Source organism: Petaurus breviceps, unplaced genomic scaffold (genome assembly GCF_028583685.1).
Source record: "Petaurus breviceps papuanus isolate PSGF00001 unplaced genomic scaffold, PetGlider_PUasm1.0 90897, whole genome shotgun sequence".
Lineage (NCBI taxonomy): Eukaryota > Metazoa > Chordata > Mammalia > Diprotodontia > Petauridae > Petaurus > Petaurus breviceps.
The window spans coordinates 15,583,601-15,608,211 of record NW_027187374.1 but is presented as its reverse complement, the minus strand read 5'-3'; the positions used below and the strand labels follow the sequence as shown (position 1 = coordinate 15,608,211).

General features: G+C 34.8%; 1 protein-coding gene across 6 annotated transcripts in view; it reads right to left on the bottom strand.

Moving 5' to 3' along the window:
• MORC3 (MORC family CW-type zinc finger 3) overlaps nucleotides 1-24,611 on the bottom strand; it is a 69,224-nt gene that overhangs the window by 36,878 nt on the left and 7,735 nt on the right. For 2 of the 6 annotated variants that reach the window (XM_069075078.1, XM_069075080.1), the window contains exons 2-6: nucleotides 20,842-20,914; nucleotides 14,313-14,445; nucleotides 5,218-5,431; nucleotides 3,034-3,182; nucleotides 2,183-2,330 (exon numbers count right to left, since the gene is read on the bottom strand). In XM_069075078.1, coding sequence (XP_068931179.1) covers nucleotides 2,183-2,330; nucleotides 3,034-3,182; nucleotides 5,218-5,431; nucleotides 14,313-14,445; nucleotides 20,842-20,914 — 717 coding nt within the window. Of the gene's footprint in view, nucleotides 1-2,182; nucleotides 2,331-3,033; nucleotides 3,183-5,217; nucleotides 5,432-14,312; nucleotides 14,446-20,841; nucleotides 20,915-22,253; nucleotides 22,509-24,611 lie in introns of all 6 variants that reach the window. The other 4 variants (XM_069075079.1, XM_069075082.1, XM_069075081.1 and 1 more) reach the window with 4 other exon arrangements.

The window sequence follows — 24,611 nt, the reverse complement described above, 5'->3', positions numbered from 1 at the left end:
GAGTGTTGAGTGAAGAAATATCGAAGAGAAAGAGGGGAGGGGGGAGGGGGGAGGAGAAAGATTAAGGGAGAAGGAAGGAGAGAAGATAAATGGTTATATGGAATTAAGGGGTAAAACCAAAGAAGTGGTTATGGGGTAGGGTCAGAATTAGGGGGGGGGAGGGGTTCCCACCAGTTAATAGTAGGCAAAATGAGATTCTTATCAGTTGGGAGACTAGGGGGTCTCAGAGAAGAACCAGACATTAAAAACTTTATATATCCAAAAATTTTAATGTTATTCAACATTTTTTGGCATTAAACAGAATGATTTTATTAAGGATAAATGTATTTTTAAGTGCTTGGGGGGGGTAGTTACAAGATTCAAAACAAAATTATTCAATTGTTGAAAAATATTAAAGAGCTCTGCAGATATCACTCTTCATATCTGGGAGTATAGTGTTTACAAATATCAAAGTAAACAAAATCTTTATTAACTCTATCACAAGTATATTCTAATAATGAAATGCAGAAAAATCACAAACTGCCTCAACCTATTTAAAAGCAAGATTCAAGAGATAAAAATGTATTAACTGACAAGAAATGATTGAAAGTACAATCAATACAAGAATCATTCCTCAAGATCTATACCAATATAGTATATTAACTGCAAAGGAAACTAAGTAAATCTTTTTTTAAAAATTAATTTGTTTCCTTTTAGTTTACAGGATTCAATTCCACAATTCCTTGAATTTCACATTTTGTCCCCCTCCCTACCCTCCCCCCATGGCGGCATATAGTCAAGTATAGGAACTGTAAAAAAAACTTTCACATTAGTCAGGTTATAAAGACAGATTGTATCAGATGGAATGAAAAATGGTAAAGAGGACATAAAACCAAATAAGAGAAGGAAAAAGATCAGGTAGTTTGCTTCAATCTGGATATAAAACTCAGTTCTTTCTAGTTTTTTCTCTGGATGCACACATTTCTCTCCATCATGAGTCTTTTGGGATTGACTTATTTCACTGCATTGCTGAGAAGAGTCCAGTCTATCAAAGCTGGTCATCACACATATGTTGTGTCTGTAATTGTGTAAATATTTCTTCTGGTTCTACTCTTCTCACTCAGCATCAGTTCTTACAAGCCTCTCTAGGTAAATATGAAGACCGTCTGCTCCTCATTTCTTATAGCACAATAGTTATTCCATAACATGCATATACCACAACTTGCTCAGCCATTCCCCAATTGATGGGCACCCCCTTAATTTCCAATTCTTTTCCACCACAAAAAGGGCTGCTATAAACATTTTTGTACATATGGGTATTCCTCCAACTTCTTTGATCTCTTTGGGATATAACCCTAGGAGTGGTATTGCTGGGTCAAAGGATAGAAGCTAAATAAATCTTGGAAATTAAGGTAGAAGGAAAACAAACAAAAAACAATCTCCTATAAATTAGATTTCTCAAAAATACTATTTTTGATGCCACAGCTACCACAAAACTTTATATAAAACAAGGAGTTTTTTTAGTGGTTTTTAAATAGTAGGAGGAGTTCAGAAATAGCATTTTAGGAGAGATTTTTGTTTAATATCCTACCTGTTTTTAATACTATATCCATGGTACACTAAAAAAACACCACCTACCTCTGGAATCCTCTGAATTGGCTTTCTTAGCAGCTATTGCAACAAAGAATGACACACACTAGAGATATCATAGAATTAGTCTGGATAATTTCTAAGTAATTTTTAAAAAATCAATAGAAAAAAATTTAAGCTGTCAAATATTTATGGAGCTTGAGTATATGAAGTTATTTTAGCCCACATAATGAAATGAAAGTCTAGTTTATCTTATCTCACAATAACACACATCCAAATATATATGTGGTCAACATTCTTCATGACACCAGTGTACTTCAAAAGTTGGCTCAAAAAACTTTTTTCAGCTAAAGAAACACACCAGTGTTCAAGTATATTAGTAAATTCAATTCACATCTAATAATCCCTCTTATTTTTAAAAAGTAGTTTCTGAAATAATATAAAAATAATTAAAATTACTAGAATATTTTTATAAAAAGTTCATCATTCTTTCATGATTTATACTAACAGTTAATATTTTACTGGCTCTCTCAACTACCACCACCACCATCACCACCACCACCACCCCTCTACACCTTCACCATTTCCAAAATTAAATGAGCTAAATACATACCCTCAGTGAATAGTCACTTTCAGGGACAACTTGGTCCATTCTTTCTTGTTTTTTGTACCCTTTTTTCCCTGTTTCATCTAAATCTTCAGGAATTCTAATGTCATATTTATCTTTATCAAATTCAAATTCTGTTCTTCCACTGTTGTCTCTGCATTTTTTTGAAAGAGAAAAACTGTCAGACAAGTTCCATTTTTCATGATAAACCTAATGCAAACACAGATAGCTAAAAAACTAATCAAAGTAGTCAGAAATAAAAATTTTTAGACTTAAAATTTATCATTTTCTGGGAAACACTTTTTTCAGTATGTGTCTCATATATCTACATAGGATTTGGCTTGTTAATGTTAACTGAATCCTCAGAGTTTCAAAACTGTATTTGAAATATGAATTTCATATCTCAAACAGTGAATACATATTTTAGCATCTTAGTTTCTCATCAATTAATCACTTATCTCCAAAAACATATGTCTATTACAATGGTGATAACAAAATAAATCACCCCCACACCTATCTTAAAACTTCAAGTTTATATACTTAGTAACCAGGCATCCCTTTTCTTTATTCCTTTTTGATATTTGGGAACTAGGGGCTGGGATGGAAAGTGGTTAGCATAGAAAGTGATTGGGAAACAATTTGCACAAAAAACATAATTTTTAGTAATTAGTCATTAATGTCCCACATGAATTTCTTTTAATAAAAACAAAACTATAATGGAGCATATAATTCTGAGCACTTTTCAATGTATATGCATTTCTATACTTCAATTTTATATAATTAAGGATAAATTCAATGAAAGTACTATAAATATTTCATTTAATGTACCAATAATTAACAGCTGATTTATACATTACCTCCTAAGATTCCAAATGATGATTCTCGTTCCTTTTTTACCCATAATAGCATCAAGTTCAGCCAATAACTTCTGTTCCGTAGAAAATAAAGAATGCTCCAGAATTGCTCTAAGACTGGCTTTTGACTCAGTTAAATTAAAGAGCTGTCGTATGTCCCGAGTTAAAGATTTAATACCATGAATGTGTTTTAACAAAATGAGATCAATCTATTGCTTAGTAAAATAAACACGATATCCATGTTTAAAAAAAAAAAACAGTTCAAACAGAAACCGAATAGATATATAAGTATTCTAGAATTAGCCTGGAATTTTCTAAAATAAGCCTATTTCCTTTCAGTAATTTCTAGAACTGCTAAGAATTTATGTATGGCTTAATAAAGACACAGTTATGTTATGGCATTTTTTCCAAACCAATACATTTTACTTCTTTGGAATATGAGCATCCAATTATTATAGTATTAAGGGATGGTAAACTGCCCATGGTCATGGTTGCTCCAAATACTAGGTCTTTTGAATTTTTTAATGGCACCATATTGAACTATGCACGTAATCTCACCTAGAGTTTGTATTTTTTTAAAAATCAGATTAGTCTACAAATATGTATCATATATATATGTAAATCTTTAAAAAATGCGTTACTGGGTGAAATCATAAGTAAATTAGGACAGCACAGAAAAATGTGCCTGTCAGATCTATGGATAAGGGAAGTTTATGACTGCAAAAGAGACGAGAGGATCACAGGAAGTAAAATGTTTAACTTTGATTATATAAAATTGAAAAAGGTTGTTAATGCAGCCAAAACTGGAAGAAAAAAAAAGAAACTGGGAAGAAAATTTACAGCTCTTCTAAAGGCCTCATTTCTTAAATATAGAGAGAACTGAACTAATTCTATTTTTAAAAAGAGTCATTTCCCAATACATTTATAAACTGGCTAAAGGATATTAATAGGCAGTTTTCAGAAGAAATCAAAGTTATAAATAATCACATAAAAAAGCTCTAAAACGTTACTGATCAGAGAAATGCAAATTAAAACAATTCTTAAGATACCAGTTACACCGATGAGATTGGCTAGCATGACAGGTTGTTAAAAGGAAAAAGGATAAATGATGGAGGGGATGTGAAAAAATTAAGATACGAATGTGCTGGCGGTGGCATTATAAAATAGTCCAGTCATTCTGTAAAACAATTTTGGACCATGAAACTGTGCCTACCTTTGATCCAGCAATATCCCTATTTGGTCTATATCCCAAAGAAATCAAAGAAAAGTGAAAAGGACTTTTTTATGTACAAAAATATATAGATAGCAGCTATTTTTGTGGTATCAACGGACTAGAAATTGAGGAGATGCTCATCAACTGGGGAATGGCTGAACAAGCTGTGGTATACAATTATGATGGAATACTACTGTGCTATGACAAATGAACAGGATGGTTTCAGAAAAACCTTGGAAGAAATATGAACTCATACAAAGTGAAATGAGCAGAGCCAAGAGAACACTGTACACAGTAACAACAGTACTGTAAAGATGATAAACTGTAAAAGACTTAGTTATTACTCTGATCAAGACAATGATCTAAGAAAATTCCAAAGGACCTGTGATGAAAAATGTTATCCCTCTCTGGAGAGAGAAATGGTGAACTCTGACTACAGAATGAATCGGTTTTTTTTACTTTATTTTTCATACATGCACATTCGTGCACATAAAGGTGTGTGTGTGTATTTTCTCTTCTATAACATGGCTATTATCAAAATGTTTTAAATGCCTTCCTTTACAAGTATAATCAATATCATATTGCTTGCCTTCTCAAGGGTTGGGGGAGGAAAAGGAAGAGAATGTGAAACTTAAGAATTTTTTAAAATGAATGTTAAAAAATTTTTTCACATGCAATTTATAAATATTTAATGAAATAAATAAAAATATTTAAATTTGTGTTACCAACAATTATGTGAAAAGCAATTCATGTGGCATTGAGGATCTCTATTTAGGAATTTTCTTTTTGTAACTTAAATTTTTAAATCAAAAGAATATGGTCAAATAAAATCTTGTTAAAAAGACTACCTTTATTCATCAAAGGAAGCAATTTATACATTATGGCCAAGTTGTATTTATACTAGGGATGCTCCAACCCTAAGAAAAACAATTAACAATAATTAATCATTAAGAACAAACATTCAAAAGGATATGGTCCTTGTTGAATGCTACTATTGGGACAACAACATGCTCTGCTTTTGTAGATTCCAAGTAGGTCTGTGACAATAAGCCCACACTCATAGTTTCACCATTTTTGGTAAAAATAATTGCATCTTTACCTATGCGCATTGAGCCTGACTTGAATCCATTTCCATATAATCCAATTGGGACACGACCATTCATTGAAACTTTATCACTAAAGCCAAAACTAGAATCAAAGAGATTAAAAATATAAGTAACTATACATAATATTCAACAAAATTTAATACATTTCATACAAAGAGAAAATTAATAGCATGGGAAAGGAGGTTCAAAACTTTACTGAAGAAAGTAACTCCTTGAAAATCAGAATTAGTTAGAGGGCCTAGAAGTGATGGTTTTAATCTCTTTTTTTTGGAAGGGGGAAGAAAGAGCAATTGGGGTTAAGTGACTTGCCCAAGGTCACACTCAAAAGCTATTATGCTTCAATGGAGTAAAAAATGCCTAAGTAACAATCATTATAGCAGAAGAAGTAAAAGCAAAAACAAACCTAATTAAAGAAATAAACAGAGAAACAGTTTGATAAAAGTAATACAATGAATTGACGTCAATATTAAAACACACACAATATATAAATATATGGACTAAATGGCATGGCATCTAACTTTTTAAAAATTTAAATGAGTTAAAGGAAAAAATAGTAATAATAATGAGGAACCTAAATCTAACTGAAAATTAAGCAAGAAAGAAGTTAAGGATCTGAAGTTTTAGAGAAGTTAGATATGCTATCGAATGGAAATAGAAAGCAGTATGCCTATTTCTCAGACATGCATGGTATCTTCAGAAAATTGTGTATTAGAACATAAAAACCTCCCAAATAAATACAAAAGCAGAAAGATTCAATTAATCTTTTACCAACTATAATTCAAAAGGGTCATTGATGTGAATGTTAAAAATTATTTGAAAAAAATAGTTAATCTAAAAGAACAGGTGAGTTGAAGAACAAATCAGAGAAATAATAATTTCATTGAAGATAATGACAACAGTGAGACAACAAATCAAAATTTGTAGGACACAGCCAAATCAGCACTTGGAGGAAAAATCTCTCTCTCTAAACATTTTCATCAATTAAAGACAAAAACAGGGGCAGCCAGGTGGCACAGTGAATAGAGCACCAGACCTGGAGTCAGGAGGACCTGAGTTCAAATCCAGCCTCAGACCCTTAACATTTACTAGCCATGGGACCTTGGGCAAGTCACTTAACCCCCCAAAATAACCAAAAAACTAGAAAACCAACTAATTTAAAACACTCAATCAGCAGGGTGGCTAGGTGGCAAAGTGAATAGAGCACCAGCCCTGGAGTCAGGAGGACCCGAGTTCAAATCCAACCTCAGACACTTAACACAAAAACTAGCCATGTGACCCTGGGCAAGTCACTTAAGCCCAATTGCCCTCCAAAAAAAAAAAAGTAAAACACTCAATTAAATGCCAAAATAGAAACACTGAAAATCAAAGAAGAGATCACCAAAATTAAGTTTTTTTAACTGAACAAATAAAACTAGGAGATGGCTTTAAAAAATAATGACTGATAAATGGCCTAAGGCTAATTTAGCTTTTAAAAAAGAAAACCAAACTTGTGGTATCAAAAATGAAAAAGGAGAGTTAATTAATAAAGGAGAAATAAAAGCAATTACAAGTTATTTCTTCCAACTATATGCCAAGGAAACTGATAATCTAAATGAAATAAGTGTATATTTTTTAAATAATTAAAAATATAATTTATCCAGATTAATCAAAGAGAAATAGAATACTTAATGCTTAATACTCCATCACAGAAAAAAGAAACTTAACAATCAATAAATGAACACACTAAGAAAAAGCCCTAGGATCAGAACAATTTACAAGAAAATTCTACAAAACAATTCCAATACTTCATAAATGGTTTGAGAAAACATATAAAGAAGAGATTCTACTAATTTCCTTCTATGACACAAACACTCTTGATACCTAAATTAGGGAGGCTCAAAAAAGAGAAAACTATAGTTCAATTTCCCTAATGAATACTGGTAAAAAAAAAATTACATAAAATATTAGCAAGGAGACTTTGGCAATATAACACGAAAATCATACACTATGCCAGGCTGGATTTATACTAGGAAAGCAGGACTGGGTCAATATCAGGAAAATTATAAACATAACGACCACATTAATAAAAAAAATGATTATTTCAATAGATGCAGAAAAAAGCTTTTGACAAAATATAATACCCCTTCTGTTAAAAACACTAGAAAGGGGGCTCACTTTGAGAAGTATTGTGTGATTGGACCGGACGAGACTCTGAGCAGCCATTGAGAGCCCCCCAGCTTTGAAAAACCCAGATGTTGATGCCTCCCCCTCTGGTAACTGACTAGGTATGGATGTAATGGTTGGACAGTTGGAGGCCTGTCTGCTTGATCTGTTTGTTTCTCTGTCTTCTTGTAATTTCTGCTAGTAACCTATCTGTATATTCTGAAGTTCGGGGTGCTGACCTCTTTCCCTTGAACTAGGTAAATGATGTTTGACTGATTAAAGCAAGCTTGTTAAACCAAACAAAACAAAACAAACTAGAAAGTTTTTTTAAAAAAGGAATAAATGATACCTAGTATATATTTAAAATCAAGAGCTAGCATTACCTGTATTAGGGATATGCTAGAAGCCTTCTGAATAAGATCAACTAACAAAGAAACAAAAGAAATTATCAAAAGCTATTTCACTCAATTATATGCCAAAAAAACTGGCAGCCTAAATGGATCAATCTTTACAAAAATATAAAATGCCAAGATCAACAAAAAGAAATAGAGTAGCTTAATAGCCCAATCTCAGAAAATGAAATAAATAAGTTATAAATGAATTCTCAAAGTAGGGGAGGAGGGAATCCAGGGCCAAAGGAGGTTTACAAGTGATTTCTATCAATTGATAATATATCAATAATTAATATCTATTAATTCCAATCTTATATAAGCAGTTTGAAAAAACAGGAAAATAAAGAGTTCTCCCATAATAAACATCTAAAACCAAGAGTCCTTATTACATATTTACTTAACTGCTTAACTTACTGAAGGGACCTTTTATTTATCCCTATTACATGTAACAGGGTGCAGAACAATATGATATGCTTAGCAGCATCTGGATGAGCTCACCATCCACAAGAAATACCTCTTCAACTTGGCTTCTGTAGTATTCTTCATCACAGTGTTAAGTATCTTTGGCAAGCATAATACCTCCCATGATAAGGCATTAGAGTAGGACTTTGCAGAGAACTGCAGTTAATCAGTTTATGAAACTCATTATCCTAAAGTGATATAAAACAAATACAGATTCAAAAAAGAGGGACTGGAACTCAGGGCTAGCAACAACCCTTCCTTCCATCCTGCTGCTAGGAAATTGCTGGTTGATTGAGCACACCTGCATCCTAGAAGAATAACTAATGGTATAGAGATAACATATTTCCTTTAATTGTGCAAGGGCAGCTAGTGGTAGAAAGATAACAAATTTCCTTTAACTAAGAGTGATTTACAGGGCAGCTGAACTTTTAAACTTAACCCAGTGAGTTATTATTAAATTATTTATTATTAAAACTGGTTATTATAGGAAAGCTGAACTTTTAAACTTATAAATTTCTGAACTTAAGAGCTAAAGAAATGTAACTCTGGCAGTTTTACAAAATGTTGCTGGTGATATAGAAACAATTACAAAAGGGAATCAAAATCAATTTATTTTTCTCATTAACCAATAGGAATATGGAATGATGAAATTTGTTAGAAGCAGCAGATACATTAAAGTATACACAAAAAAGTAGGGAAGGGAGGTGGATTGGAACTGGAGATTAAAAGAAGCTATTAGAGCTCAGGGAGAGCATTTCATTAATTTCATCGGGCTGACAAACAATGGGTATATTGAGAAAAAAGATGTATTGACACCACAATGTTTCTTCCGAAAAAATTTTGGAGGAAAAAATGTTTCAAGCAGAAATAGAAATGCAATCAGAAGGGTAGGAAAACCGTAGAGGTGAGGTGTATCATAGGAGCCATGGGAAATGAAAGGGGAACTCATCATCTCATATGAAGTTACCATCACCAAAGTTTAGAACTAAAGAGTAGTTTTTACAGATAAGTAATGAGATGACAAAACAGCCTTCTTTTATACCAGTGCAGTTACAATATTTAGATTATAGTTGTAGGGGAACTTCAAAGATCTATCCTTTTTTTTATAACTTCAATGAAAGGTATGGATGACATGTATATAAAATTTACAAATGAAACAAAGTTGATGGGCATAAAACTAACATGGTAGTAAATAGGAGCCAAACTATTCTCCCAAGACTGAGATGCTGGACCAAATCTAATCAGATGAAATTTAACAGCCACAATTTTGAAATCCCGTACTTAAATTCCAAGTCAACTTCCTAAGTATACGGTGGGGGAGCAGTTTATTCTGAAAAGATTCTAGGGATTTCTAAAACTCAGTAATACACTGCTTCCCAAAAGGTAAATCTTCTGATTTTCCCCTTCACTTTAATCTCTGACCAGAAACCACAGGTTACACTTTAGTCTTAGCTGGTCACACTGCTTACTGAAAAGTTTCTGGTAATTAACTAATGTAAATTTCAGTGGTTGTCAGTTAATTTCATCAGACCACATTCAATAAGGTTCCCTGCAACTGTGATCTGGTCAAAACTAAAGAGAGCATTCTAGGAGAAATATAAAATTTAGGTAGAACACTTACTGCCTCACGGACCTTACAGTACAGTAGCAGTCAAAATCAGTTTATAAAAGATGACACAAAATACTGGGTGAGGTCGAAAGCAGAACCTAACAGAAGGTTAAAGGAAAGCATTTAAGTCTGATTAAAAAAAAAAAATACTATAGACCAAAAGCAAGAATGAGGAGATTCAAGAACTAAGTAATGGCATAGAAGGAAGGGACATGGAACATTTGGAGGACAGAGAAAACTGATGAGGGATGGTTATAGGTTCACCAGAAAGCCTGCAGATTCAGTCTGGAAAGAATTCAGCCCAAGCCAACTTGGAGTCAGAGTTGTAAAAGTTTATTGTACGCTTTACAGCAGGCAAGGGTCCTTTGGGGACCTGCAAGTTTATTGTTAGGCTGTACAGAGGGCAAGAGTCCTTTAGGGGACCTGCAACCTCAAAGGGGTAGAATTAAGGTTTTTATAGAATAATCCATAGTAGAACCCGTGCCAATTATGCTAACTAGGTGATTAAGGATGGTATTAGGGAGGAGTTAAGGTGGGGCCAATGTTTAAAGGGACGTGCACTTTTAATGTAACTGCATGCGTATTGCCCATAATTCACTGGGAAAAAGCCCAAGGGGGGGCTACCTAGAGGTGTGGTTTTAGGCTTGAAACGTCACTAAGTCAGCTAGCAGTCAAGGGCTGACTGAGAAGTGCCCAGTCTGTCACCCATCAGTGTCATGTCTGACAAGATTGATGTCTGGGAACCAAGGCTAAGGGAGACTCAGTGTGTGGATAATAGGCTAAGGAGTTAACCCAGAGACAGGGTCCTGAAGGATTCATGGGGGCAGCGAGACACTATACAAGGGCAAGATAATAGTTGCCTAAGCTGAAATGTTTATAGATACTTTAGTGAAAGATTCATAGGAATAGCTTGTTATTGTTCCAAGCTGAGATAAACAATTCATGAGTTGTTGCTGGGCAGAGTTAATGCTCTGAAGCTGGAAGGAACTCCCATGTATACTACATTTCTGGAGTGTGATTTTACAAACTGATGTTACAAAGTGGTATTACAAATATAGATCCCAAGCACCCCATCAAAACCAGTATGTTTAGAAATGTAGTATACATGGGAGTTACTAATATTAAGTCTGGAAAAGAATGATGGGGCTGAAAGAGCCTTGAAATGCAAGTTAAAAATTTTTTCTGAACTTTACTGGGTACATAATGGAGAGACACTAAAGATTTCTGAACAGTATAATACCATAACCAGAGTTATGCCAATGAGATAGGCCTTTCTTAGGTAATTAAAAAGTACAGTACTGGAAAACAGTAAAAGGTTAATAAAATGCTTGTTGACTGACTGGTGATACTAATAGTAAAATGAAGGTCAAGCAGGCTAAAGTAGTGAGGAGATGGGAAGAAAAGGAATGAAGAGAAGGAAATAACTGAAAAATCAATGGATCAAAAGATCTAAAGCTGGAAGGTACCTCAGCAACCACCTAGTCCAGCCCCCAAATTTTACAGGTGAAGAAAGGAAGAGCTAGAGAGGTTACGGCCCAAAGTCCTGTTATCAGGTGAGATTTGAGCTCTTGTCCTGACTCCAGAGCCCCATACTCTTTCCACTCTGTTGCCTTTCTCCCAATAATAGCCGACATGAGTACAGAATTTTGCACTTTTGTTGTTGTGGCGGTGGTGCTAGTTACTAAAATGACAGATAGAGAAGAGTCAAAAATTACTTTGTAGATATGAGAGAGTCAGAGAATAGTCATAACAGAAATAGTGAAGTTGGAAGGAAAACCAAATTTAGGGAAAGATGCAATCTTTCTTGGACATACTGAGTTTAAGATGCCAGTGGAACTTATAGTAGGAAATGTCCTACATGGTGGAGAAAATAATTTAGAATTTTAAAAGATGTCAGGGCTTGAAATTTGAAAATCATTAAAATAGATATGGTAGGTCAAATTATGCAAGCAAATGACAGTATCAACAGAGTAGAGAGAGTAAGGTATGTGACCAAGAAGTATACTTGGGGGGCGGCTAGGTGGCACAGTGCACAGTTAAAAAACTTTTTTTACTGAAAACAATCAAACACAAACACTTAAAGATAAAAAGAACACAGGAAAAAAGTACAAAAAACTGCATATTTCTGTTGCTAGTTTTTTGTAAACATTATGTAATTTTTAACAAATTAGTAACAAAATTTGTCTCCCTATACTTTTTTCTCGTGTATTTCAAAATCTCTTTTATTGGTAGTCTTCCTTTTTTTCTATCACTACCCACTAACTCACCTTACTTCCTACCCTGAGTAGAAACTTTCCTTGTAACAAATATGAACAATTAAGTAAAACAAAATCTGTACATTAGCCATAGCTCAGAGCATACCTGATTCTGTCCCTCTAGCCATATCTGATTCTGTACCTCTCTGTCAAGAGGAAAGAAATAGGCCTCACAATTTTTCTTTTGAAGTTATGACTGATTTGCTTTGCTCAGAGTTCTGAGGTCTTACAAAGTTGTCATCATGTATATAGTTTTCCTGGTTCTGCTCATTTCATAATGCATCAGTTCATAGGTCTTTCAATATTTTCAAATTCAGCCTATTAATCAGTACTTAAGTCAAGATAATGTTACATTCATTCCCTAATTTTTGCTTCCAGTTCTTTGCTAAGAGAAAGTCCTGCTATACATTTCCCTCTCTTTGATGTCCTTTGAGAATACAGAAAAGTATTCTGAAAGAGCAATTAGATGAATGTACTATAAAAACAATAAAGAATTTAACCAAAGATTTATATGAATTTATGTGAAAAAGGAAAAAAGGAACCAGGAGAATAATATACACTATGATTATCATAAAATAAATAAAAAATAAACTAAAAGGAAATGCAACTCTGACTAAAAGTGATAATCAGTCATGTTCTCAGAGAATAAATGATGAAACACAGTTCCCTCCATTTAGTACAGATGTAAGGGCTGAAGAATATGCAATGTTTCATGTGAAAAGAGCACAGTGGAAAGTGAGTCAAAAGACCTGAGTTCAAATCCAGTTTCAAATATTTATCAGCTGTATAACCCTGTGCAAGTCATTTAAACTCTACTTGTCTCAGTTTCCTCAAATGTAAAATACAGATAATAATAGCATCTACCTTGCAGGGCTTTTTTGAGGATGAAAAAAAAATAATAATTGTCAAGTGCTTAACATAGTGCCTGGCACATAGTAAGAGCTATAAAAACATTATTATTATTATTTCCCCATAAAGTCTTCTTTTCCCCAGATTAAACAGATCCACTTCCTTTAACCAGTGAGCGCCAGTAGATATGTAAATTGTTCAAAGTCCTAAATTCATGCTTCTAGTCATCCAAATCCAAAATGTCTCCTGTTATTCCTCATTCTGTTCTGGTATTTTATAACATGCCCCTAAAACTTTACTTCTCTTTACACGTCTACTAATTCTCACCCAACTGTTTCTCTCCACTATGATTCTCCCCTCAAGTTTCTGGTTTTCCCCAAATGAGTATATTCCAAAATTAACCATGCTATCTTCTCACTAATGAGATTTATACTGTAAAGAAATGCAATTTCCCACAAAATACCCCTTCTCACCTAAAATCAGAGTTAAATAATGGACTAGATAAATCTGGCAAATATTTAAAACTTTAAACACTTATGCATAACATATATTTGCTCACAAGTTCTCAAAGTATGTCAGACAGCTAGCAAATGATCAAAATAAAAAAAGTAAGAATTTTATAATTCAAGAACTATCCATGAAATGTTCTACATTCCATCAGATTACTAAAAGATGACTCAAAAACATGATCTTTACTGTGATAAAACTATGCCATCAGACAGAAAAAAAACAACAATAATCTTTAGGTGTCTGATCTCTCCAAACACTGCAATCTGATCTGATCAAATAAAGTAGCCTCTGATAATATATTCTGAAATGTCTAAGAATACAAAAGTCAAATAGAAACTACAGTTGCCAGGTTTGGTCATCCTACAAATTGTCTGCTTCCTCAGAGGATCTTTTCTTCAGACCTACCTTGCCTTCTGTATGCCATTTTCCCATCAAAATCTAGTGTCAGTTAGCAATAGCTTGGTTAAGAACATGGTAACAGCTCAGTGTGTTCCACTACTACTCCGGGGGCTATCTACAACCTTAACCCAAGGAATGACACAAAAATATCATTGAAGGAAAGGTATTCTGAGGGAAATTTTTCCCCCTCTTCAGAAGTAATCAACAACAATGAAACAGGTTACAAAGCAAATTGTCCCATTTTTGGATTTTGCACCACACTTCAAAACAAAAAAATACAATCTAAGTCAAGAAACTAAACACGTAAACTAAGAGTTTCAAGAAATTAGATACATTTTTACCCACCTTAGCATTTTATGTAACTTTTCTGAAGTCATGCCATTTCCATTGTCAGTAAATGTCAAACATATGTTTTCATTTATAACAGTTTTATCAATCCATATCTGCTTAGCATTCACATCAGGATCATAAGCATTATCTAAGAATCATCAAAAAGAGAGTCTTATTTTCTATCAAGCAATTCATGGTGGTTGTTTTTTTATTTGAATGTAACAGCTGGTTAAGACACAGACATTGGTTTAAAAGAGAATATTTTTAAAAAGAGAATATTAATTAAAAATTTAAAATGCTACAATTTTCAGAAATGCATGACATAATCTTTAGCTAACACAATTTCTACAATAACTTTATATTAAGTATTGATTACAGCAAAATTCCTATTATATTTAAAATGTAATAAAGGGTGTATTTTGGTAGCAGATAGCGGTTGCTTGAATCAGAATTTATGAAGCTAAAGTAACTAAACCAAAGCAGTGGTACAAGAATATTTCAACCCTTCAAGTGTTAGATTTGATCATCTGACAATTTATACTTTTGTCGAATGGATATAGGCAGAGGGAAGGCAGTAAAGAAAATTGGCAAGTTATTTTTCAAATTTCATGGTAAAAAAGGCCAAATGCAATGGTGATTTTTTTTTTTAAGCAATCGGGGTTAAGTAACTTGCTCAAGGTAACACGGCCAGTTATTTCTGGGTGTGGTGCTGAGTGTCTGAGCCCGGGATTCTCCAGGTCGTCCCAACACTGGAGCCGGTGCTCTTACTTGCTGTGCTACCTGGCCGCCCCGATTTTTTTCAACAAATTACAAAAATAAGACTAAACAATTCATAGTACAATTACTCAAATTGAGAGTAATTTATTACTTAGTCACAGTTTCTGAGGGCTTTCACCCTTTTGCAACTGAGTCTGATAGTAAGAAAAATAAAATAAAATCCAGGTAACTGGCAAAAATTTAACTTGTGAAAGGAAAATAAAGTCATGGAAAGAAGAAACAAGATTATTAAGAGTTCATTAAATAACTCCACCTGGAGACTGGCTTCACCTTCCGCTAGGCAGTTTGTCTTAGTTCTGGGATTTTTAACCTTATTTATGTCATGAATAGTCTCTATGACACTATATCACTAGGACAGTCTTGCAAAGCTTATGGACCACCCTTCTCAGAATAATGTTTTAAAAGACTTAAAACTACAAAAGAAAATAACAATATTGAAATAAGCTTATCAACTTTTTTTTAAGTTTATAGATCCCAGGTTAAAAACCTCTGCCTTACTACTAAGCAAGAATGTACTAACTGATGATCTAAGGTTCCTAAGCATATAACTCACTAGGAGATAAGGCAAGGAGATCTAGCCCAGACAAAAATTGTTGCCAAAAAGCAGTTTCACAAATGACACAGACTTAAGGCTTATCCAAGATAGCAACAAAACAGATGATGAAGGAATAAGGATGGCACTTCCAAAAATATAAAGTGCAAAGTAAAGGGCAAGAAGAATTTTTCATTGATTTGCAAAGAATGTGCTATGTTTATGCTTCTCAATATCATAACAGTTACATGTACACAAAGTGTAAATCAGTGTCTATCCTTTCTTTTTTTAAAGCAATTGGGGTTAAGTAACTTGCCCAAGGTTACACAGCTAGTTTTTTTTGTGTGGGTGTTAAGTGCCTGAGGCCGACTCCAGGGCTGGTGCTCTTACTCACTGTGCCACCTAGCTGCCCCTTCAGTGTCTATCCTAAAAGATAAAGTGAAAAAACTGGAAAGAAACTTTCTACTCTCCAATTTTTAAGGGAGAAAAAAATGGTACTATCTGAAAAACAAAAAAGGATATGAAGAAACAAAGAAAACCCTAATCATTATTACAGTAGTTGGAGGTAAGAAGAAGATATAAAAAAAGAATCACAGAAAGTCCCTATAACATCTGTAGCTAAGTAATAGATATAGTGGTTCTTCCTACAGAACAGGTCACCACAGCATTCAGCCCACGGATTTCAGTCGGCCACAAAAAAAATTTAAAGGTAAAACAGGCCTGCACAACATACCACCCACAGGCCACTCTGGCCCCACAGGCCATATGTTATGCAGAATATAAGCTTCCTAAAAGGACTGTCTCACATTTATATCTTCAGCCCTTCACCTTCATACAGTGCATGATTTGTTAATTGGTTGATCCCCAGAGAGGAGGGTTCTTGGGAACATGGATAAGAGCCATGGACAGTTTTCAAGGAGTCCGTGAACTTGGAAAGGGGAGGGAAAAAAAAAAAACCTTTATTTTCTCTAAATTCTACATGAAATTTTAGCATTTCCTTCAATTACAAATGCAGGCAACAAAACACAGTAGTATTACGTTTCTTCAGACTGCTGTGACACAAAAGAGGTTAAGAGCCCCTGCCACAGAGGCAATCTTAAGAACCAGAAACTTTCTGTACTCCTAATAAATGTTTGTAACAATACACAGGTGTTATGTGAAATATAATCATATTTAGAAAGTAATGAATATTGGTTATTGGTACCTTAACACTAAACTTCAGCAGGGAATCATTTGTCACCTGAAAGAGCAAGGTCCCTCAATGAGCTGAAGTCTACTAAAGCAGAGGTATGAAACACATGGCCAGTAATCCTTGCCCCCAAACTAGATTAAAATCTAACTGGGAAATATTTAACAAAATAAATATATGATATATATAAGATAATATTAATGTGTGGTTTTCTAAGTCAATATGCAGGCAGCAGGGACCCTTAAGTATGGTTTAGAGTCCCCCATTTTTATTTGAGCTTGACACCACTAATCTAAAGGAACTGTATCATATGATATAGAACTATGGATCTGAATAAACTGAATGCTGTAACTGTTGAGTTACTATGACTGACCTTTTTGAGAGATGTTGGAGAAAAGCAGAGGTACCATAGAACTAGAAAAGGGCAAATGCTCTGATTTGCAAAAAGGTAAAGAATACCAAATAATTATATTACTGAAACATTATAAGCCAATGTGCCAAATTTCCTGCAAAATTCTAAACACACTATTAGAGGGGCTGTTTCTGAGTATTTTAGAAAAGGAAGCAGTGATCATCATCAAAGGCTAAAAAAAGCTTCATCAAATACAGGTCACATTGAGTCAAGCGCTAGCCCCCAGAGTCAGGAGGACCTGAGTTCGGTTCCAGCCTCAGACACTTAACACACACACAAGTGCATGCTCACTCTCTCTCTCTCTCACACACACACACACACACACACACACACACACACACACACACACACAAACTAGCCGTGTGACCTTAGATAAGTTACTTAACCCCAATTGCCCTCCAAAAAGAAAAAAAAAAAAGAAATAGGTCTCAACAATTTGAGTATTACTTTTCTCATAAGGAAGCAGGCCACAAGGAGGCTGAATCTTGAGTCAGAGGATATGGGAGCTCAAATCCTAACTCTACTACTTATTACTTTTGTGACCCTCAACAAGCCACTTTAACCTCATTGGGTTTCAGTTTCCTCACCAGCAAAATAAGGAAGTGGGACTAGACGATCTCTTAAGTGCCTTCCAAATCTATCATCCCATAAATTCTAAACTGGTAGATTAGGGATGCTGCTTAAATTGACCTTATGACCAAGGGATATGGATTAAATCAGAAAAATGGATTTGAAATTGTCAGACTCACCAGACCCAAAAAGTCCTTAATAATGAATTGAAACAACTCTGAGGTTTTAATTCACATACAGATTAGCAAAGATGACAAAACTGAAAATAACAGTTTTTGGAGGGGCTAAAAGAAAACAGGTACACTAAGGAACTATGAGGAGAACTGTAAATTGGAATAGCTACTCTGGAAAGCAATATGGAGTTAAGCCCTCAAAGTCACTGAACTGTGCATACTCTTTGTTTGCTTTTTAAATTTAATTGGAGGCAATAGGGACCCATTAGAGTTTAGTAGTAATTATAGTTAACATTTAACATTTATGGAGGCTGCTAGGTGGCACAGTGAATAGAGCACCAGCCCTGGAGTCAGGAGGACCTGAGTTCAAATCCGGCCTCAGACACAACACAAAAACTAGCCATGTGACCTTGGGCAAGTCACTTAACCCCAATTGCCCTCCAAAAAGCAAAAAACAAAAACATTTAACATTTATATAGTGTTTTCTATGTGTCAGTCCTCTACAATAACTATTTCATTTAAGCCTCACAACCCTAGGACAATAGGTGCTATTATGCCCATTTTACAGATGAGGAAACTGAGGCAAACAGAAGTTATATGACATGCTCCTAGTAATACATATGTAAGTTATCTGAAGCTGAATTTGAACTCCCATCTCCCTGACTCCAGGCACAGCATTCTATCCACTGCACCACACAGCTACACTCACCATTTTCGTTTGCTCACTTTGAACATGCTGCAGCTTGTTGGCATCATTTCCAAAATGAATTTATATATTATCTGACTAGTAAAGTAGTTGAAGATATAAAATTTGAGCTCAGGGGAAAGACAAGGTCTAGACATCTATAGATTTGTGAATAACAGGAAAAGAGATGACAATAATATCCATGAGAACTAATGAGGTCACCAGGTGAGAGAACAAAAAAAAAAAATGACCCAGAATAGGGCAAGAGAAGTTGAACACAAAAGAGCAGTCACATAGGAGAAAATTCAAGAGACAGTAGTGTCACAAAGACCTAGAAAAGAGTAAATATTCAAGAACAGGTGGTCAACAAGTATTGAATACTGCATCAAAGTCAAGGAGGAAGATGAAAAAAAGTCAAGAGATTTGGTAACTGAGAAAAAGAAGATCACAGATTTAGGGCCAAGGGCACCTCACAGGCTGCCAATCCACTCATTTTTACAAATGTTACTGACAACTTTGGAAAGAACAGTTTCAGCTGAATGAGGAGGTTGGAAGTCAGAATGCAAAGCTTTTAGAGGTGAAAGTAAAGGAAGTGGAGGGCAGCAAGGGTAGTGATGTTTTTTTCCTAGACGTTTGGTTGTAAAAGGGAAGAAAGATTTTAACAGCTAAAGGAGATGATCAAGTGAAGGTTTTTTAAACCATGGGCATGTCTATAAGCAAAAGAGAGTGATGACTGAGGGAGCAATCTGGAGAAGACAACAGAACATGGGATCAAGTGCACATGTAGAGGGCTCTCTTTGTCAAAGACTTGTGGACAGAAAGAATGGGGGAATATAAAGAGTTTAAGAGACACAGAGAATGGGAGAATAGGAAGGTCATGGTGGAAGGTCATAATGGAAGTTCATTGCCTTTATTTAATCTGCAAAATATGAGACAAGGTCCTCAACTGGAGGGGGGGAAGGGAGAAGGGTAATGGAGAGATCTGAGGAAAAAAGATAAAGTTCCTTTGATCCTTTAATGACATTCTTACTATAATTTAAATATTTACGAGTTATAAATTTCCTTGAAAAGGACAGTGTAGTATACATGTAGTTACTTTGTTGTAGCAATTTCAATCTCAGAGGAATGAGCAGGCTCACCAGTAAGGGTTCAGTGACAGTTTAAGTACAACTGTAGTACCTTCAGTAAATCCAGTTAACATAAGAGACAAATTCCTTTCGTTTCTACCTCTGAAACAATATCCTTTTTCTGATAAAGAGGATGGCATGGGGGCGGCTAGGTAGCGCAGTGAATAGCAAACCAGCCCTGGAGTCAGGAGGACCTGAGTTCAAATCCCGCCTCAGACACTTGACACAAAAACTAGCTAGCTGTGTGACATAAGGCAAGTCACTTAACCCCAATTGCCCTTCAGAAAAAAGCAAAACAAATTAAAAATTAAAAAAATAAGAGGATGTCATCATGCCACTGTGGAATTCTATAACATTTAAGAAAGTTATGTTATCCCATTTTTATTTTACCTTTTTATGATCAGCAGTTACCAAATATTTACAAAATTCTAGACATACCTATATGCGTCTAGACATATATATTTATTTTATTGACCTCAGACTGGCTTAGGGGAAAATCCCAGTAGAAACCATAGCTTTACAGGGTGAACTTGTTCACAATCTAACCCTTTCCATATTCATAAAAATGCAAGTAAAGTCTTGTGGCTTCCTAATCATTACTATGACTCATCCTAAGACACTGTGAACTGAGCAAGAATTTATTCTTTTTCCTATCATAAAGGCAATACACTTATCACCAGAAGGATAGCTATTTAGAAATGAGAAACATCTCCTATATGGACTTTTGGCAAAAGTAAATCAATCTTAAAAACTATACATATGCATATAAATGGGGCTTTCATGGAGTCTGTCTTGAGTAAAGAATTTTGCTACACTGTAACAAGCTCACAGTTAAGTCAATAATGGAAAGTCTTTTCCCCATATCGTAACAATCTTATATTGAGAAGCAAATTTAGTTATCCCACAGTGTCTTCATGTAACATCATTTCAATTTGTTTTTTCAGTCTCATTTATGAACCATTCCACAAGCTCTGATGTAAATAAGCATTTATTTAAACCTATTATATATGAACATGTGTAAATTTCTTTTGTTAAAACAGTTTTAAAAAAACCTATTACTGAAATTGCAAATTACCTACCTATCAGTTCAGCAACTGCACTGAAAGGCCACGTATGACTGGTAGAATTTGTATGCAAAAACTTTGGACACAGCTGAAAAAAACGAAAAAAGTAAGTTATATGCAATCTCTATTTTCTTAAGCCTCAAACAAGAGCAATCTTAAGAGTTCTACAATTTGAGTCAACTGGTTTCCAAAAACAAACAAAAACAAACCACTGTTCCCAGTGTTAAAACACATTTTAAACTACTTTAAAGGAACAAAACACCAATATTGTCTCTGGATTGGAGTCCCTCTCTTCTCAATAATTTTTTCTACAATATTGTATTAGGAAGTATTAAAGGAATACTACAGTAACTCTTCCTACTAAATAGGTACAAATCAATTTCTCACTAGCAGGAGCTCCACACCCTTTCCAAAGTCTTATGTTAAACATGAAGCATTTCAAACTAGTAAATGATGGTTGAAATTAAGTTAAGGCTTGTTAGTCTTTTCATAGACTTCCCCTCCTGAGCCAGGTTATGGGATTTACCTGTCACTTTGAAACATTCTCCTATAACGATACTATATTGATTTAAGATTTGAACATTTTTCCTGGCATAAAAGGAATTCAAAGTTTAAGAAGTACCTTAGGATGTACAAATCCCCTTATAGTCTGTACTAACAATAAATCCCCTATTTTCAATTCTCAGAGTACAGAGACTTGGGTCATGGGACCTTAGAAGTAACCTAGTCTAATCAGACCATTCTGTAGATAAACAACTGAGGTAATACAGAGGTTAAATGAATTGTATGAGGTCAAACAAGTAGTGTCAAAGGAATCTGAATCCTCTCTGATACAAAATCCAATGGTCTTTCTGCCTCTTAATGTTTTCTTTCCTAAAAGTTATGTGAAAATTACTTTTAAATAGATCCTTTTTTTCCTTTTCACAATAAGCATTTTAACTTGAATTCTAATAAGATTTAATATTTTAAATTATTTTGCATCTACCTAACATTTAGGTAGAAAATCTGGGGAAACCAAATTACTGAATTAAGGCAAAAGTTGACTCAGAACTGTTTTGAAATGGTAGATGAAATGCAACTTAATCCAATTCAATTCAACAAGCACCTACAACAGACATAGTACCAGGATTTGGGCATACAAAAAAAAAATTAAATAATTCTTGCCTTCGAGAAACTTAAACTTTATTAGAACTGTTCAAAGAATGAAGATGCACAATTAAATAAATAGCAAAACCAAATTAGAAAAGCTTTCCAGACTTTTATGTCTTATAACTACTTCTGAAGATCTTATATCAAGATTAGCACAACATTGATTACATAAAATCAAAGTTTCTGATAAATGAACCAGTGTCTCATTGGCTTCTCGCCCAGGGGGCAAAAGCCACACACTCCCACTTACTGGGTCCCAAAGTCCAGACTGCACTGACCTCTCACTTTGTCCTTCGAATCTATGTGTTGATAAATCTGGAGACGGCCACAGCTGCTGATGATCTGGAATCCCTCTGGCCAGAGGCTGGTCAGGCCTGCCCTGGGGCTAAAACCTCCACTGCTCATGGGGCCTGGGCTTGCCACTCAAGGCGCAGAGCCCAAGGACTCTATCTCTGGCAATAACTCATGAGTGAGACCCAGTGAAACAAATTATCTCTTCCCGTTCAAGTTGACCTCTGTAGAATTTCTCTTGTCTAAACAGGACAATTTTGTACCGACTCTCTCAGTCACAGTATACATTCCAGAAGTCAAGATGTATATCTACTCCCCAATCCATCTGGCCTAACAAGACATTTATTAGTGACAGACAGGATGGCCATTGGTTGACTTCATGACGTTGCAGGCCCAAAAACTCACCCCTCAGTGGGCCCATTCTTGGCTACCCTCCTTCCCACCCCATCCCCATCCCGTTATCCCCACCCCTGGCTTCTTATAATCCTTTTTCTCATAGTGAACTCTGCACTAAGTACAAAGATTGCAAGTTCCTTTAAGAAGTGACCACTCCTTAATCAAGGATCCTTGGCACACCATTCACTGAACTTTTCCTATATATAAGCTTTAGTATCACCCCCCCCCCAATTAGGTTGAATGGTCCCTAAGGAGCTCCTCCTACTTTATAAGTGTCAAGATAAACTTTTGCCACTTGACTAGAAAATGGGTTGAATTTGTGAATTCTTTAGACAAGCCTGTGACCCCAATAGTCTTGGGGTCCCCCAACCTCATCAAGAGGACACTAACAAAAACAGTTGCTCCATATAACTGAACTTCAAACAACCCCCTTTTTCAATGCTTTCAGTTCTTCTGATGACTAGCATTTATAATTGACAGAGAGCTGATCTTGAGGCAAAGAACACTTAGTTTCAAATCCCACCTTTGACTTGTACTCCTGGGGAGCTCTGAGCTAAATAATTTAATCATTCAGGGTTCTGTTGTAGCTCTCAATTCAAGCTATGAGAAGTTGTCAACTCTCCTCTACAGGAGCTCCCTGTACCAACTGACCTTTTCTTAACCTTTTTTGCATCATTAGCCATTTTGGCAATCTAGTAGAGCTTATTTTCTCAGAATTTTTTAAAATGCATAAAATAAAATGCAAAGGATTACAAAGAAAAACAATTATACTGAAAAACAGTTATTAAAATATTTAGGAAAAAGAACCCTTGCTCTACAGAGATGGCCCTATACCGCTGAGCCTTCATCTACTACAGGAAGGTGCCTAAGTCAATGCCCTTCCTCTACAGCATTTGTTCTTAAGCAGAGAAATATGAAGCTTTCTTTTTTTTCTTTAATTTTATTTATTCATTTGTTCTTAATTATCAACATTCAATTCTATAAAATTTTGAGTTGTAAGTTTTCTCCCCCTCTCTCCACTACCCGTTCCCCAAGACAGTGTTGCAATCTGATGACAGTGTTGCAATCTGATATAAGTTATATATATACAATCATATTAAATATATTTCCACATTTGCCATGTTGTAAAGAAGAATCAGAACCAAAGGGGAAAACTCCAAGGAAGAAATCAAAAAAGAGAGAAAACAGTATGCTTCAATATGCATTCATACTCCATAGTTCTTTCTCTGTATGAGGATAGCAATATGAATGTTTCTTAAGAGATATTTTGATAATTATATTTCAGTGTAATTGTCTCCCTTATAATTTTATGTATTTTACTGTATTTTAAAATGTTATTCTGAGAAGAGGACCATATCACAAAAAAGGTCAAGGAACCCTACTCTCCAGGGAGGTCTCTAGACTAATGAAATCACAGGTCCTGCCAATCAGATCCCCACTCAAGCAGAAAGACTAAATTGAATGCTCCTTAACTGAAGTCAACAAACATTAAGAGCCAAAGCAAGCTTACATTCTACTAAGGGGAGAGGAGGGAAGAGAAACAACATGTATACAGATAAATACATAAAAAATTATTTATTTTCAATACCAGTCTGTTCTATCTAGGTGAAACAGGATAGACAGGAAGGAGAGGCAATTGGGGGCAAAAGCCAATAAAAATTAGTATTTGTTTTAATTATTATTTAATTTAATAGTTAATTTAACTATTATTCAATATTCAGCCAATTTTATGTGATCAGGTCCTGAACAAAAAGTGAAAATTATATCCTCAGCAATGTTATTTTTCATGGTTTTTCTGATTTGGAGGGGGGTGAGGTATGTAGCAGGGACTACAGAAAATAGAAAAGGAAGCCAGAAACATCTGAAGGCTACATATTTAGCTAATTATGGATAATGAAAATAATAAAAGCTTACTTTCATACAGTGCTTACTATGTGCCAGGAACTATG